An 18085-nucleotide genomic window follows, 5' to 3' on the forward strand; every position below is an offset into this window, starting at 1 on the left:
GAAAATCTTTCCAAACATATGAAATACCATATTCAGAAAATAAACTAATTTCTACTCAAAAGTGCAAATACAACTTAGATATGTGTTAGACCAAATGAGAAATGTTATTGCAAAAGTTATGAATTACTTTCTTAAGCTGTTAATGAAAGTCAGTTTTTAAAAGATGTTTATTTTTTTTCAAATGAGCTCTAATTTGGAGGAATGTTCTTGTACCAAGTAAATCCACTCCCATAAAGAAATGCCTAAAGTGACGTGTGTCATCCATCCTTAGGACAGGAGACTATAGAGGAAGTGGCATAACGAAAAGCCACTGAACTAAGGAGATCTGGACTACACTCCCATTAAAGAGAACAATTTAGGAAAACCACAAGTGGCATCTAGATTAAGAATTTACCTATGAGTGCTGCCTCAGCCTCATTCTCAATCCTAACCCCCAATGTATGGAGTGATTTCTTTCTAAAGGTTCCATTCCTTTCCAAAAGGAATGCAACCTATAAACTTTATATACCCAAACTACTGATGAGGCTGATTTCTACCCAACAACAATGAGGGCCTTGCCTAAATCTAAATTTACTCGGTAATAGGGGGCTCTCTAACAAAAAAACCTTATTTTAGCCAATATCCTGTGCATGTGACTGATCCTCATGGTCATATCCTCAAATGTTGCAAGATAAGTCTCCTGTTTTGTGGCCATATCCTTGAACTGTTTTGGATGTACCCAGCACAACTGTTTCACTTTCCTGCCTCCCCTTCCCTATGGTTAACTGCTTATGTAGGAGAATACTCCACTCCTAGGTGAGTGCCCAAGACTTGTGTATAAAAGCAATTCCCTGTCTTCTTCCAAACTGCTAACACCTCTAAGGACTAGCCCACTACTTTTCCATCAATAAAATCCTCTTGACTAGGAGAACATCCGCCTCCTGAATTCTTTCTGCACAACTCAACTCCAAACCTCATCTACCTCATTACTATGACAAAAGGATAAATAAATACTAGAGTATGAAACAGAAACTTAGAAAATTAAATTTTCAAGAGATTTTCTACCTTCTAAAAAGATACCTATTTCCTCTGATGGAATTAATTCTCTGTCTGTCTTTACATCCTTAAATCATCCTTCATCCTTCTCCAAATTGAGTTCCTGATTTCTCTTCACAGGATTTTCTCTTTCATGCCATAAAAATCTCTTCACCCTGGAAACTCACTCCATCCTTGGACTACTTCTCAAATCAGCAGTACCCTGCATCTCTATGGTCTTAGCTTATGATTGACCGGTTCGCCACAGAACCTACAATTTATGGAGAATGCCACAACTAAAGATGTCTTCATCTCTCTCCAGGCTGCAGTGCTGACTTATTTCCAAAGGACTTTCTGTACTCTTTCATCCCTCATATTTCAGCTCCTTTTTACTTTTTTGTCTTCCCTCGTTAAAATATAAACTCCTTGAGGGCAAGGACTGTCTGTTTCTTTTTGTATTTCCAGTGCTTAGTACTAGTAAGTGCTTCATAAATGCTTGTTTACTAAAACATACATGGAGTTCATAAGACATACAAAGAGAGCATATCTAGCTGAAAAATAAATGAAGTTCTTTTTGGTCACTTGATTAATGATTTATACTTACTGGGCTCTTAGAAAGAATGTCTAAAATACTTTTAGACTTGGCTTTATGGCAATTGCTGATGTAAGCCAATGTTGCTTTGATCACACGTGAAGGAAAATGTGGAGGATTAGGGGCAGGATCAAGGTCCCTAAAAGTTAAGAAATAATGAAGTGACAATCATCAGAGTAAGACTGTTTGGAAAATATTTCAACTACATTAAAGACATGAACTTCCCAAAGAAAAACAATAGCATGTAATGAGCAAAATAAAAATAGACATTAAAAGCAAAAGTCAAATTTTCCTTGGAATTAAATCATAGCTGATATACAATGAAGTCTGCATATTTCTAATAACAAATCACTAACAATTACCCATTCGACCATTCTATTAAAACTGATTTTCTTAGGATAATATGTAAAGAATCCATGTCAGATCTAGAATGGCATTTTGGTTACTATTAATTCAAATACAGATATAAACTTTTTGCTAATATGAATTTTCAAAACACTGACAATAGTTCTGTATTTTAAGACAAACAGCATGTCATTTTAAAGTCAGGACTAAGAAAATAATATGTAAAACTATAACATGTGAATAAAGAACAATAAAATTAAAAATACAAATCTGAACACTGTAATTATTATGGCACTGAATGCACCCACAAAGAATAGATGACAAAAAGCAATTTCCTGCCTTCTTTGCAGAAAATAGGGGAATATGGGTGTGAAACCTTTTATGCACTGTCAAGATTTGACTGATATATAGGCTTGTTTTGTTGAACAGCTTTTTTGATTCTTTGTGACAAAAGATGACTCGCTTGGAGGAGAGAGGGATTCATTTAGAAATGAAGGTTGTGTAAAACCAAGATATTAATATTAAAAAATTTAAAACTATGAGAAACTGGAGGCCTTTGAGTAAACCAATTAAATAATAAGACTGTATAATAAGAAGTTGAGTTTGGATGTAATCTGCAGGATGAATTTTAATTTTTTGGTCCAGGCTAATTATGTCATTCTTTTCTTCCATATAGATTTGAAACTCATTTTAACTGTCAGTCTCAAAGTTGCCTAGGGCACTAAAAGGTTAAATAAATTGTTCAAGAGCATAATCACAGTGTCAGTCACAAGACCTGAAACAGGTCTTCTTGACTGGTGCTGGAATCACTATGCAACACTTTCTCACTGACTGTCCCCCTGCATTAATGACCAGGCTCTTAAGGTTTCTGTATCATATCCCCTGCTGGGTCTGGTGAAGCCTATGACTCTCTTCTCAGAAAAATGGTTTGGGGAATAAAAATGAAATATACAGGAATTCAAAAGAAATCAAATGTATGAAATGTATTCATCAAAATATATTTTTCTTAAAAGTTCATGGACCCAAAATTAAGTATCCCTGAATTAGGGGGAAAGAAATTAGAAGTAGGGACATTTACCTCAAGACTCCTGCTGTATAACTCTAGGTTTTGTATGTGGTGGTGCTGAACTAAGATGGGATTGGGAAGAATGGCCAAGGGATAAATCCAAGAGACATTTCCTAGAAAGATAGGACAACATCTACTAACAGATTAGAAACTAAGAGGATTATATTAGTCACAGAAAATGGAATTAAGTGTATTTTTGTATTTTATGTAAGCCAAAGTAAGTGAATTTCAGAAAAGAATAGATTCTTAATAGTGTTAAATGTTGCAAAATGTTAAATATTGATGAAGATGAAATCTCAGAGAAGGCATTTAAAAGATCACTAGTAAAGTTAGAGGCTCAGTTTCACTGAGTATCCAGGTTATGGAACACTAGTGTTAAGTGTCCAGGTTACAGAAAATCCCCAAATGATAAGATGACTAAGAAATCATGAAGGTAACAGGCATAGATCACAAGTTCAGGTATTTGAAAAGAAAAGGAAGGCCAGAGGCAAGATAGTATTTAAAAGGGTTAGGAAGGTCAAGGAAAGGTGTTTTTTTCCCCCTTAAACCAAGAAGAAAATTCTGACAAGAACTTAGAATCAGATATTTTGAACTATAGACATCAATTTTAAAGTGAACAAGCACAGATTTGAAACAACATTCAATCTTGGAAAACACAAATACTTCTGAAGATGTCAAGACTACTCTACCCTCATGCCTCCATCCCTGGCTACCCTGCTCCCCAGGGGCAATTTGAAGCTGTGGTTATTTCTTTAAGTTTTAAAAGTTCATACCCTGAGAAGTTAGAGAGGTCACTACTTTCACCAGCTTCAGTATCTGTTGGTTCATGTAACGTCATCAACAATTCCACTATGATTTCTGCCAAGTTACTGTTAAGTAAGTGATCAATCTGTAAAGACAGAAATTAGACATTTAAACTCCCTGACTTGCAAATACTTGGCTTACTCACAAATGTCCTTTGGGAGAAAAGTCAATCTAAGAAAAGGAACTTTCTTTCCACTCCTCTCCTGATTCTGCTTGGAATTTTCGATGTTCTTTACCTAAAAATTATAAGGCTGATTGTAGTGGGTAAGGTTTGAACTCTTGAGGCTAATTATGCCTCCTATCCATCACCAGAACTATGAACTTTGATAATCTTACAGAAGTTTTCTCAGCCCTCCAATTTTTCATCCCTGAGTGCTAACTCCACCCATTCTAGCTGCTATAATGAAATACATATGATAGTGCAAGTCTGCATGTTCCCCTGAAATATAGATAAAACTTATATATTTGATTTACTGCAAAAAACAATCATCAGTAGCTTATTTAATCTTTTCCTTACAGGACCTAAGTGAAAAAGATGATGGTATAGGAGAGAATTGCTTAGCTTCCAATCTTTGTACTCCTAATAGTAATTAGAACAATCAGAAAACCTCAAAAAGGCTGTGTTTGCTTGTGTTAGAGACTTTTGTTTAATTGTGAGGCAGGGAAGAAGAGGAGCCTTTATCAGAAGCAATCAGGGTGGCAGCGGAAAGGTGGGTGTCACTCTTGACCAAGAAGTACACTTGAGGAGTTACACCAACAGGAATCCCTAAGCCCCATATATCCTCTGTTGGCATGGAGCTCTTCATCTTTGACCCCTTAAACCCAAGAGCCACTCACTGGCTTCAGTCTACAGGAGTGCCTTCTTGTGTTGCCTACAAGGTTTGAAAAGTCCTATATCCCACTGAAAGGGAAGACTAGAAGATATCTTCCTAATATCCCAGGATGGATCCTTTCTCCATGAAAATATATTTACACATTTCAAGTTTTCATTTTTGCTTTTGTTTGGGGTGGGGTGGCAGATTAAACAAGTTTTCAAGTACTAACCTCTGGAACCACCATATAATACTATTATATGGAAAAATGTGTTCCAAATTTCAAATAACTAGTATACAAAAAAAACTTGAGGTTTATCATTACAGTTAATACCTTCAAGTCTATGAATGAAGGTTATCAAACCTTTCACCTTGACTCATTTTAAAACATCACTAAGAAAATTCTTCCATAGTTTATTTCAAATATATCTCCATGTAACAGTGTAAACCTGAAGCATATATTTCAAGACAAAAAATTCTTTTTAAATACATTATTTAAGTGTTTTATAAAAGTATTAATGCTAAACGAATAGAACCTTTAAGTCTGAAATCTAGTGGCACTGTAATTAATGATTAAAAATATATACTGTACATGTAAATACATAATTAAGAAACAGTTGATCATACCTGTTTGCCTAAGATATTTTCATCCTTAAGCATATCATATACTTTAGTAGCAGTATCTCTTCGCTCTAATATATCACTGTCCCCTGTGTTCTCAAAGGCAAAATATGGAAGAATGTTTACAAGGATCTTTGGAAAGCAATCTGTCAGAAGACTTTTCCAATCTTTCTGAATCTGGTCAGCAATGGACTTCACATCTTCAAACTGACCTCTCATCACCAAAAGTGGGATCAAAACCTTATAGCAAGACCTGTGGATGAGATAATTTTAAGTTACAAAGAGTAATTTCTTAAAATTCCATTTTATAATGCTGCTTCCTCCTCCCCCCATTTCCCCAGTCTGAACTAATGACACACTGATATGCAAAACTCTTGGTAGAAAAGGTCCTTATAACAAAACAGATCTGCAACTTCTGAGAGAGTTACCTAGCAGACACTGGGAAGATAAGTGAGTTGCCTATGGTCACGCCAGTTACTAAGATATAACAATAAAATTCACATCTTGTGATGTAATTGGCCCTCATTATACCTAGAAGCTTTCAATGAGGTTCTTAAAAGTATAAGTTACATGATTTTTGTTAGTGTATCATTCATAGCAAGTCCTCTAAATGTAGGTATAGGCTATCCCTGCCCCCACAATCCCTCAGATGAATTCTAGATTAAGTCTCTTTCTGGGCTCCAGTCCCATACCCTCAACTACCTATGAGACATTTCAAGTTGAATCTCCTATCTATGTGACAAACATATCCAAAAACATTCACTATTTCTCACCCAAATGTATCTCTTTTCTCTACTTCCTTGTTTCTGTTTGAAGGTACCTCTACCATTCCAGTCTTTTTAGGCTCAATCTCAGTGTCATCCTCAATCCCTGACTGTCCTTCATGCTACATATACAATTGGTTAGCAAATCTTGCCACTGCAGCTGTCCTTTCCCCATCACTCACAGCCAACAACTTAGTCAAGACCTTTAACATCTCTTTCCTGTACTACATAATAGCCTCCTTAGCCATTTCTATATCAAGTCTTTTCCCACTCCTATCTAACCCTACACAACAGCCAAAGTGACTTTTCATAAGTATAGATTGGACCATACCATTCCACTATTCCACAAAATCCAGTAACTCCCTATAGCCTCTTGAGTAAACAATAAACTCAATAACCTTACAATCTGACCCAAACCAATCTTCCCAGTATCATTATTAATCCCCTTCCCATTTTCTAGGATCCAGCCAAATTGGCCTTCTTACTGTTCCTGTTCAGGGAAGACTAGTTCTTCTGGTGTGAGTCCACTGAGCCCTTTTCAGAGCTGCTTTCCACCTTTAGTGTCCATCTGACTTGTCCAACCCTGGCTGTCCTCCATGCCTGGAATGTTCACCCTCCTGATCTCTGCCCACTGGAGCCCCTAACTCCCTTTAAGTCCCAGATAAAATTCCACTTTCTACAGAGACATCTTTCCCAATTCTTCTGAATTCTAATGCCCTTCTACAATGATTTCTTTTATCATGTTTCTATCTTGTTTGTCCTGTTGTTTGCATGTTGTTTTGCTCTTTAGATTCTAAGATCTTCAAGGGCAGGGACTCTTTTGTGCCTTTCTTTGTACCTTCAGCTCCTACCACAGTGACTAGAACACAGCAGGTGCTTAATAAATGCTTACTGACTAACTAACATGGAGGGGACTCATGTATAAGAATGGAAAGCTAAGAACGTATGTGTTATATATTTTCTCTTCAGCAAAATGTAAACTCCTAAGGGCAAGGGTTATTTCATTTTTTCTTTTTTATCTCCAGAGCCTAGGAGAGTGCTTGGCACACAGAAAATACTTTAAAAATGCTTGAAGATGGATTTCTACAAAGGCACAAGTCTTATGTGAAGTCTGCAAGTCTTTGGTTTATTCATTTTCTTAATTCTGAACCATATATTCAAATACATTTTTCACCTTCTTTCCCTTTTATGTTTAAGACACCGAGTATCAATATACACACACACACATTTTACTAAGAAAAGACTGTTCTAAAGATTTCTTTTAGGATTCGTTTATTTCTTTGTTCTCTGCAACAGATACTGGTTGTCTTCTTGGACAACTTTTTGCTCATGATCATCATAAGCAACAGAAGGCCTTATATAGACCAACTGGTCTATGAAGTGATGTTTCTTCCTATATTTGAGTGTATGAGGAAATAAATTCTGTCAACTACTTTATCTGCCTCTCCAAGGAGATGCTATGAGCCATGCTTCCATTTAATACTAGTTTCTTTATCTTGAGATTTCATACTTGTTTGGTATAATATATTTTGATTTGTTTCATCATTCGAAATAGAACCTTTATTTTGAGCACTAACAAATTAATATTGAAAGACTAACTAAAAACTATGCAATTCTTAGTGCCCTCTCCTTCCTTTTCTGGGTACAACTCTACCACCGTAACTGTGTCACTTCTTTGCCTGAGAGAGATACCAAGAACTGAAAAAGGCAAATTAGCCATTCTGAATAAACTCAATAAAAAAGAACACGGAACAAGTGATTAATTGCTTGATAATTTATACCTTAAATATATTTGTATGTCTACAATATATTTATGTGTATGCATGCATATGTATGTATACACACACAGCCACACACCCCCACACACACCCACATTATGTATATACACTTTAAAAAAAAACAACCACCAGAAATGTGACTTCATTGGTAAAAGGTATCTCCAGCAAAAGGTATCTATCCCTTTAACAATGCAGATCCAAACTTGTGCTGGAAGTTTTACAGTGTTAAGAGATTTTCCTGGGGCAGAGATATTTATTGCCCAGGGTCATACCAATAGTTGTGCATCAGTGCTAGGATATGAACAAAAGTTTTTCTTGTTCTCTAGGCCTTCTCTCTATCCACTGTGCCCCACTGTCTCTGTACTGTATTTCATAGGTATAGAATGCTTTCACAAACATTCTATTTGAATCTATTTGAATCAGATCAACCTATGAGAATGACATTGCAAATATTATTATTCTCATTTTACAGATGAGGAAACAGACACAAGTTAAGTGATTCATTTACTATCATGAAATAAGTGCAAAGGCAGAATTTATACAGAAATCTTCTGATTCTGAAGACAGTACTACACACAGACACACACAAACTGATAGATACATATATCATTTGCAAAGCTACCTGTAGAAATCTGTAATGTCTGTGTAGTTCAGTAAAATAAAGGGAAAAGATGACAAGCTATATCCAGTATCTTGTAATTTCAACCACTCCAAAACCAGATAGTCTAGATGAGAAGTCATGAAGTCTTCTAAGTGTTTATAGTCAAAAATTTCAGAGACTCTCTTCAAAACCTGTGTAACCCAAAAGAACACCCTATTTAAAGGAAACATTCAAGATATGGTACATGTAAATCCAATTCTTGTTTAAATGACCATAAGAAACAATGCTCTACAATTCAGAACATCTAGTTCTTCTGCATGAAAACAAGACACAGACATGACTCACACAATATTGCCTCCACTAACGTTGTTTTTTGATACTGTCATTAGTATAATATTCTTAAAATCTACTTTAAGCCTTCCTAAATCCCTATAATGAAATGGAAAGAGTGAGGGATTTAGAATCACAACATCTGACACAGGTTCAAACTCTGACTCTACTACCTGCATAACTTTTGGGAGTCTCATTTTTTTTCTGTTTGGTTTTTCCCAAGGAAGAATGGGGGGAGGCTGAAATTTACATTTTAAATATTATACAGTCTGGAGTCTTTGTACTTATTTTAAGCTTTTATTATCCACATTTTTATTAAGTTTAAGACATGCCCCCACCTATAATATTACTTTATGGAATTGATCATCACTTCATTCAAGGGCTTCTATTTGATGAACTAAGAAATAACCTAAGATAGAATGTGCCTCTGTATTATTTCAAAAGCAATATAAGCACAAACAGAAGCAAAATACATGCTATATAATGATTATCTTTACAAGAACCCCAAAATAAAACATTTTATTTATAAGAATGAAACTATAACGCTCTTTGAAATATTTTTATATTAATATATAGGGTAACTCAAAGGTCTTAGTGTGATTTTAAGCTATTAAAGCTTAAAATTAATATTTACACATTAATTAATATGGTATTATGTTAACATTTAAGCTATAAGGCTTAAAAACTGTACTAAGACCTTTGGAAAATTTTGTATATGCATGTTATATAAACTACCTCTAAAATTCCATTAAAAACCATTTTCAGAAATACTAAAAAGATTTATCATGGGAGGTATACAAACGAAAAATTTTAAATCTGTGGTTATATTTTACCTTTTTCACAAGTTGGGTTTCTAATCCATTTTCTTTCACAGACTGGCATATGGCAAACAAAGCCTGTTTTTCACACATAGGGCTACAGTATAAAATCATGGATACTGTCATCAATAAAGCAGCTTTTCTATTATAAGGCTCATCCAGCAGCTCATCAACATTGACAGGACTTCGAGACTTCATTGGGAGAAAAAAAATGTTTTTTAATAAACAATATGAAAAGGATAGCAAATATGTGAACATTAAAAGTAAATGAGAATAAAAGTACTCACAAGAAGCCACTGAAAAACTCCACTATTTTCTTTGCTCTAATCCACAGGTATTCAAGTATTCAAGAAGAAAGGACACAAAGTCCACAGAACCATAGAATTTTAGAAATCAAAAAGACTTAAGAAATTGTCTAGTTTTCTTCAGTAAGAAGAGTTTACTACTGATGAGGCCTTATCAGTAGGACTTCAGGAAGAAAAAAATCTTTATGCTAGGATACAGAGGCTTTCAAGATAATATTTTTAAAAATCAGAAAGCCCCCAGGATATATACAAGAGAGATCAGAAGTGGTTATCCAACCATCTATATGTACCTATAATTATATATTATTATTGCTACAGTCATTAATTTAATAATTAGACCTTATGTTTCTATAGTACTTTAGTTTCCCAATTATTTTTACAACAGTAAGATTATTATTCTTAGACGTATTCAATCATATCTTCCAAATATTGATAGGATTTTAAATCTCTGGATTTTAAATCGACAGGATATTAAATCTTTAAATCTCTATCACAGAAATACAAAAGTATCAAGAATACTGGCTTGAAAAATACAACAAGAGCCAGGGAATGATTCATACTCTATCATAATTTCTTCTCTTCAGGTAGCTCAAATCACTGGATTGAAATACACAAATCAAACTCCTCGGTGCCACCAATAAAATCTCAGCAAAACAACTGCTTCCTAAGATAAACTGATACAGTTGTTTTTACCTCTTATGTCTGCCTTATCTATCTTGTTTTTAAATTGTAAACTACTAGACAGAAACCAGTGAAGGCTTTTGTATGACCTTGCAAGTTGTGACTGACTCACCCTCTAATCCCTGGACTTCTGTCAATTAGAGACTGTGAGCTTTCATTTACAACCTGACAAAATTTGTTTGTATGCATTTCCTGGCATTAAAAATGTGAATATTGAAACCTATGCTACAGTCAACGTTGTTTACCCATAGAAAAGTAAAAAACAAGCACATGCTTTTCACAGCTATTAGGCAATAAACAAAAATGGTTATGTGAGAGTACTTTAATTGCAGGATTACCATTTCTCTCATTCCTTCCTGGACTTTCAAATATACATTTTCAAAAGCTTTTTGCTGGAGCTTCAAAGGAAATGCTCTTGATAATCTTGAAATGGATACTGGTTTTGTATCCTGAAACAATCTTTTTTTTTTAAAGACAGGAAGAAAAAAATAATTAGGTGTAACCAGTGTTCCAAAATCCTCCTCCAACATATTTTATACATAGAAAATAGACCCACTGCAAGGAATGCAAAGCCTATATTTACATCTCAATACTTCTTCAAAAGACTCTGTAATATTTCTTCATTTAGGAAGGCTCTAAATACTTGTAATTTCTGGCATAATTTCTACGCCATGTAAGTATTATAATCCTAGAGCCAAAATGGATATCAAGGAATACAGTCCTGTGTCTTTAGATGGAACTGTGATTAAAACAGATAACTTACACATTCTAGATGAATGTTGCCAAGGATAAGGTACCTATATTGCCCTGTGGTAGGCTATTCTTATGTTTAAACAAACTTTCAGGAAACCTAATCTAAATCTCAACCGATAGTATTAAACTCACTATATCATTTTAACCATTGAAAAGATGGACTTCGTAGAGAAGCTGATCAGTACCTTCTGAAAAATAGGGCTTCCAAGGACAACTATTAGTCATCTTTCCTTGAGACCAAATAATTTAAGCCTAACCTTTTCCCTATTTTCACAAACTTTTGATAATTTCTGTTGTTCTCTGAATGCTCCAATTTCTCTAGATCACTCTTAAAATAGTAACACTAAAATTAAATGTACAGTTCAAATTTTCTAAAATAATCAGTTAATTGTATACTAAAAAGATTACTTAATAGTTCCTATGCCTGTTTATATATTTCAATATCATTCAAGGTATTCATTCTAGTCAATATTCATATTCATTCTAGTCAATTTGTAGTCCACTATATTCTCAAAGTCTTCATTTTTCTTCTTTACACTTATGATATTTACCCCACTTCAACATCATCCTATTTTTGATGGTCAATTGTTATCTATTTCCCATGGTTCTTAACAATCCTAATTTAGTCAGTATCACCTATATATTTAATAAACATGCTCATAAAGAAAATATTTTAAGTCAGCATAGTCAGATAAACTTAGATTCTTTCATACAGAGCTTATTAAAAACCAGTCTGAACTACTAAATACATTAGCTGTAACAAATTCACAAGGTATTTTAAAAACATCATAAACCACTGCTACATTAAATAGCAGAAGGAAAGGAAAGAAAAAAAGCATTTACTGAGTGCCTACTATGTGCCAGGTAGTGTGCTAATTGCTTTACAAAAATTTTATTTGATCCCCACAACCACCATGGGAAACAGGTACTATTATTATCCCCATATTAGAGTTAAGGAAACTGATGCAAATTAATGGTTAAGTGATATGCCCAGCATCATACAACTATTAAGCATCTAAGTCCAGATTTGAACTCAGGTATTCCTGTCACCTGGCCTAGGGCTTCATCCACTATGCTGCCTAGTTGCCTAGGAGTTATTTCTTTGTCAAACCTACATATGAAAAAATTTTTCATCTTAATGAAAACTCTTCAGTGCCTATATACCAAGCTAGGAGTTATAACACAAACCATGCTAGCTATCAAAGTCAACATGTCATGTAAAAATATGCCTCGTGTGTAGCACAGTTTAACTTCATCCTCACTCATATAACCAATCCTGAAGTGTCCTTATAAGTTTGATACTACATGGAGAATTTACATCACCGGTTAATTGACTTTGCAGCAAGCATTCGAACTTGGTGATGGTTATCAACCAGAAACTGTGGGAGAACCTCAGTCACAGGTAAGTCTTTTTCTGCTACGCTGAGAAAAGCCCACTTCGAATTTGAATCAGCCTACAGAAAATTAAAAATTCCAGGTAATAAAGTATAAAACAAAATAAAAATCAACAATTTTTTTATAAGTTGAAAACCTGCATTTTTAAGTGATCATGGTATATTGTCCTATTCCTAATCTCTTAATAAAGAAGCAAAGCTCACCTCAAGCAAGGCTTTTAGGCAGTTTACTAGTGCCATTCTTACAGGAGCCATACATTTGCCTTCCTTTGTTAAGTGCCTGAAACAAACGAAAATTATTAAAAATGTCAATCTCTCTCTTCCAGATTTGGTTCTCTATACTGACAAATCCTAATTTTCCTTAATTCTCTCAAAGCCTTCTTATGCTTAATGAAAAATTAATAGGGAAAGGTACTTAATTTATGCTCTTTATTGTTTATTACTATATGTACCTTGTAGTTAATATATTTCAACTGATATGATAGAGAAAATTTTTGAGAAAAACTCCAATAAAATCTTTCTTTTCATAGTAGTAGACAGTTCTTGAATCTTCACACTCTCTTGTTGTCCAAAGTTCGTATCAAAAATAAACAAGATTTTATGCTAAGTTACTTGCCCATGTTTCTTCAGAAGTGATATCTGCATATGGCAGATGCTCAATAGGTGGTTGCTGAGTGAAGGAAAGAATTTTCAGGCTGTTTATCCGTAAGAAGTACACACAGAACATGAGCAAATTAGCCACATTTCAAATCTCTTTTCTCCTCAGACCTTCCACACTCCCCCCCCCCCACTTTCTCAATTCAATAAGCATTTACTTGTCTATAATATCCTATGCATTGTGTAAGATGCTGGGGATCCAAAGACAAAAAACACAACATTTCTGGCCCCTGAAGAGATTACACTAAATGGGAGGAAGCAACATGTACAAATAAGCAATGAAAAGAACACTGGGTCTTGAAACAAAGGACCTGGGATTCAAATCCTGCCTGTGAGCTTATTCTATGTCCCTGAGAAAATGATAACCTCTCTAGGTCTCAGTTTCTTCATTTGTAAAAGAAGGGAACTGGACTAATGGCCTTCAAGGTTTTTTCTACCTCAATCTATGTATTATGTGATAAACAGATACAAAATAAATACAAAGTAATTTCATGGGGTCTGCATGGGTAGCACTAGCACCAATGACAATCAGGAAACGCCTTTGAATGTGAAGAGAGCCTTGTAGAGAAATCTAGGGGTTCTAAGACGTAGAAAGGAAGAAGACTACTGCATATAAGGGGACACCCATTCAAAGTCACAGATGTGGAAACACAATACTGGGTATAGGGTTAACAAGGAGGTCAGTGTGGCTGGAACATAACATGTGTGAGGGTGATTAAATAAGCCTACAAAGAGAGATTAGAGGAAGACTATGAAGGGCTTCAAACAAACCAGCCAACTTCTCCTCAAGAGTCCTTTTTCCCTAACAACAAAAAAGAATAGCTACTATATCAGGAAGATTCATTTCAAGTATTCCTATGGGTTTTAGGTCATGAACTACTTGTATATTCCTCACTGCTGGAACTATGACCAAATCTGTGAATGAGAGAAAGCTAGAAATAGAATACATTTGACGACAGAGTAAATACATCTGATGACAAGAGTTAGTATCCCAGAGAACTTCAAAAGCTAAAAAATATCTACTTAATAGGAAGAAATGGTAATAAATGTAAGGTTTTAGATTTTTTTTTTTTAGATGTCAATTGTATAAGTATAGGATAGAAGAAAATATAGCTAGGCAAGAATTCACGTGATGTCATGGTTCAATTATCTCCTCTATGTACAAGACTCCCAAATATAAGTCTATTCTGGGACCTAATCTCTCCTGAACTCCAGTTCTATATTACCAACTCTGTTGAACATCTCCACCCAAGATGTACCAAAGACATCTCAAACTGAACAGGCACAAACAGAACTTGTATTTCCTCCCAAACCATTCATCCTCCGAAGTTCCTCATTTCTGTTGACAGCAACACCACCCTTCCAATCACCCAGGATTGCAAATCTGGAGTTAACATTGACTCTTCCCTTTTACTCAGTCTCACATCTAAGCAGCTGCCTACCACCTCACTAGCAGTCACCCCTCTCTCTCTCTAGTCATACTACCTCTTCTCTTGTTCAGGCCCTGGACTACTGTGACATCCTCCCGGCCGCTAAGTCTTTTCCTTTCCAATCAACAGAAAAACATCAGCATTCCCACTCAGGAAAATTCAAAAGTTTCTCATTATTTTTAGGATGACACAAAAACATCTATTCAGTAAAGCCCCTACCATTCCAGCTCATACCAGTATTTCTAGACTGATTTCACAATTCTTGACGACCTACAGTTCAACAAAACTGGCTTACTTGGCATTCCTTGTAAAAACTTCCCTCTTCCATGTCTTTACCTTGTCAGAGAGGTTGTACTCATACCATAAATATTCTTCATGTCTACTTTTTCAAATTCCTAGCTACCTTCAAAGGCTCAGTTCAGGTGCTGCCTCTTTCACGAAGCCCTTCCCATTCTCTTCCTTATTATCTGTCTTACCCACATGTGTGTATGTAAGTACATGTATGTGCATGTGATATTTAATTATCTGTTTCCTCCAGCAGAACATAAGCTCCTTAAAGCCAGAGATGATTTTCTTTCGGCCTTGCATCCCTGGAGCCTAGCACTGTGCCTGGTGCATCATAAGCACTTAAAAATGCTTATTAAATAAAACTTCACTTAACAATAACTGGTGTTGATTTTTATGTCATATTTGTTTCTTGCCATTGATAGTTAGGAGGACATCCAAAATAACAGGTAAGTCTTGCTGCAGAGGTTTCTCTTACCCACCATCTACTGATGGAGGCAGTATGGCTGGATAAGTCACTTAACCTCTCTGAGCTACAGTTTCCTCACTTGTAAAATGATGGAGTGGGAACATAACTACTGAGAACATTTTTTGATTCTAAATCTTTTGTCCTATGATCCACACATTATATGATTGATTAAAAAATTCCAGAACTTATATACTAAATCTATTTTTAAAATAAAAAAATCTAAACAATCAAAAAGAAGTTGTTCAAGGGTTAAAAGGAGGAAAATACATGAACTAAATATCTATCAGTGGCTGGAATAAACTAGTTTAAAAAAAAAAAAGATAACATTAATACAAAAATCTCCATTTACAATTCCAGATAGGAAGAGAACAAAATTATTTCATAAGTTTATACCTACCAGAAAGCTCCTATAACTGTCAGAAATTGTCCTTGAGCATTCCTTGTGTTTTCTACATCTGAACTATGTTGACCCAGATTTGTTATTATTGGAAGAGTGTGGCTTAAGATTGCTCTGCATACATCTTGGTCACGACGATACAAAGAACACACATTGCTATGTTACGTTGTTTTTTAAAAAAAAAAAAGAAAAGAAAAATTATAAGTATAGCAACAAATAAAGTAGCAACAAATAAATAAATTACAGTTAATTTTAAATTTGGATTCAATTTCTTACGAAAGAGGCCTCAGAAGTTCAAAAACTTCTTCCATTGGCAGGGGGTGTTCTTCAACTGGGAGTTCCTTTAAAAGCACCAAGTACTAAGGTACAATGAAAAAATGTTTTTATATATTTTACGTAAGACAGAAATATACGTAAAATGTCCCCTGTGTAAATGTCTTTACAGTAAATGTCTAAAAATAAATGTCTTTGCACAGACAAGAAATAACAAAGATTAATGTTGCACTTATGCCCTACTCCCACACTACAAATTATGCTTGAGTCCAAGGTGCAGCCACCACAACAGGAGCCAAGATTGTACAGTGTAAAAAGCAGAAGATTTGGAGAAGCCCTAAGACACTCTCAGATTTTATACTTTCTACCTGTTCAACTCTGGGTAAGTCACTCTACATCTTATCTGTAAAAATCAAAGGGTTGGACTAGATGATCTCTGAGTTCCCCTCAGATACTAGGATCTTATGAACAACTAACTTTTAGAAATAAAACTATTAAAGTTTATGAAAGTTTCCTCACCAAAATTCTGATACATAGCACTGGTATTACTAGTCTAATTTTATAGAGAAGTTCAGTAACTTGTGTAGGTTTACTTGGCTAGCAAGGATCAGGCCTTCTTACTCCAGGGATAGGGTTCTTTCCTCTACAACACAACTTTGCCCAATGAATCCAGAAAATGGAAATGGGCAAGAGAGAGCCATATAATCTTTTTAAGTCTTTCTAGAGCTAAAAGTTAGCCTCTTAAGAAGCTTTGGGAAACATACAAATTGTTTTCACAAACAGAGGATAGCAGTAAATAAATGATGTAAAGCCAGGTATGCTAGGATTCAGTATATGTTCATATTCAACAAAGAATCTAAAAGCAGGAGTTCACCACTGTCGATCCATGGTCTGCAGAAACAATTCAGGGAGTCTGAACTTGGATGGGGGAAAAAAATTTCATCTTTATTTTCACTAGCCTTTGATTTCCTTGGCAATACTATGTTTTCAATTTTACATATTTAAAAACGTTATCCTGAGAAGGGATCCAAAGGTCTGACCAGACCAACAAAGGGGGTATATGATACAAAAAAATAAATAAATAATTCCTAGTCTAAGCATCACATAATAATTGCACCTGAAAAAATATAACCCTAGATTATCCAAGGTGATAACTTAGGTTCAGTGTTAAAATTCCTGCTTGAAAAAGTTTTAAAGACATTTTAAATGGAAGAGAATTTGATTACAAACTAATCTGGTTTTATTTCTCTGAAAGCAATTTCCTATCAACAATGCTTAAATAGAAGAGCATTGTTACAAACTATTCTAGTTTTATTCTCTGAGAGCAATTTCCCATCAACAATGATTGTGTGTGTATATGTGTGATTTATTAGACTTTTAGAATCAAAGATATACTGCAACAACCAGTAACAGAAAAATCTAAGACCCATTTCATAATACATGACTCACCATGTGCAGGTGGAGAGGTTTAGAAGTGTCTAGTATGCTTGGTTCAATTAGCTTCAACAACTCCCTCCTTATGTCAGATGCTCTAAAAGATACTGTATGGCAATGAGCTGTAGTTACACATATACACAAGAACTTTAGCATGTCAAGAAGAAGGAGATCTTGCTTTGTCAAATGTTCTTCAGCAAGAGGGCTTATTGCACCTGAAAACAAAATGTGCTGGCTCAATTCATGAAGAGGCAGATTTCTTGAGTTCTCAAAATGAAAAATAAAGCAATAACATTTCTGAAGTGTTTACTCAGATGTATCTATTTTTAACAACTACCAACACAGTTCAAATGAAATTCTAATGTAGTAAGTTAAAATCTAGCATCATGGCCAGAATGCATCCTATCATTAAAAGGGTACAAGAAAATGCCAATTCCAGTAACTTGTGTTACAAGAAAAGCT

At 34.9% G+C, this 18085-nt stretch overlaps 1 protein-coding gene across 8 annotated transcripts in view; it reads right to left on the reverse strand.

Moving 5' to 3' along the window:
- ATM (ATM serine/threonine kinase) overlaps positions 1–18085 on the reverse strand; it is a 118407-nt gene that overhangs the window by 66017 nt on the left and 34305 nt on the right. For 6 of the 8 annotated variants that reach the window (XR_011967446.1, XM_072611179.1, XM_072611178.1 and 3 more), the window contains exons 18-28: positions 17639–17838; positions 16193–16275; positions 15917–16072; positions 12883–12958; positions 12608–12738; positions 10870–10990; positions 9561–9737; positions 8419–8588; positions 5261–5507; positions 3791–3906; positions 1619–1745 (exon numbers count right to left, since the gene is read on the reverse strand). Coding sequence is in view for 6 of the 8 variants with exons in the window: in XM_072611179.1 (XP_072467280.1) it covers positions 1619–1745; positions 3791–3906; positions 5261–5507; positions 8419–8588; positions 9561–9737; positions 10870–10990; positions 12608–12738; positions 12883–12958; positions 15917–16072; positions 16193–16275; positions 17639–17838 (1604 nt within the window). In the remaining 2 variants the exon portion in view is untranslated. Of the gene's footprint in view, positions 1–1618; positions 1746–3029; positions 3131–3790; positions 3907–5260; positions 5508–8418; positions 8589–9560; positions 9738–10869; positions 10991–12607; positions 12739–12882; positions 12959–15916; positions 16073–16192; positions 16276–17638; positions 17839–18085 lie in introns of those variants that run through there. The other 2 variants (XM_072611183.1, XR_011967447.1) reach the window with 2 other exon arrangements.

Source organism: Notamacropus eugenii, chromosome 5 (assembly GCF_028372415.1).
Source record: "Notamacropus eugenii isolate mMacEug1 chromosome 5, mMacEug1.pri_v2, whole genome shotgun sequence".
Classification (NCBI taxonomy): Eukaryota; Metazoa; Chordata; class Mammalia; order Diprotodontia; family Macropodidae; genus Notamacropus; species Notamacropus eugenii.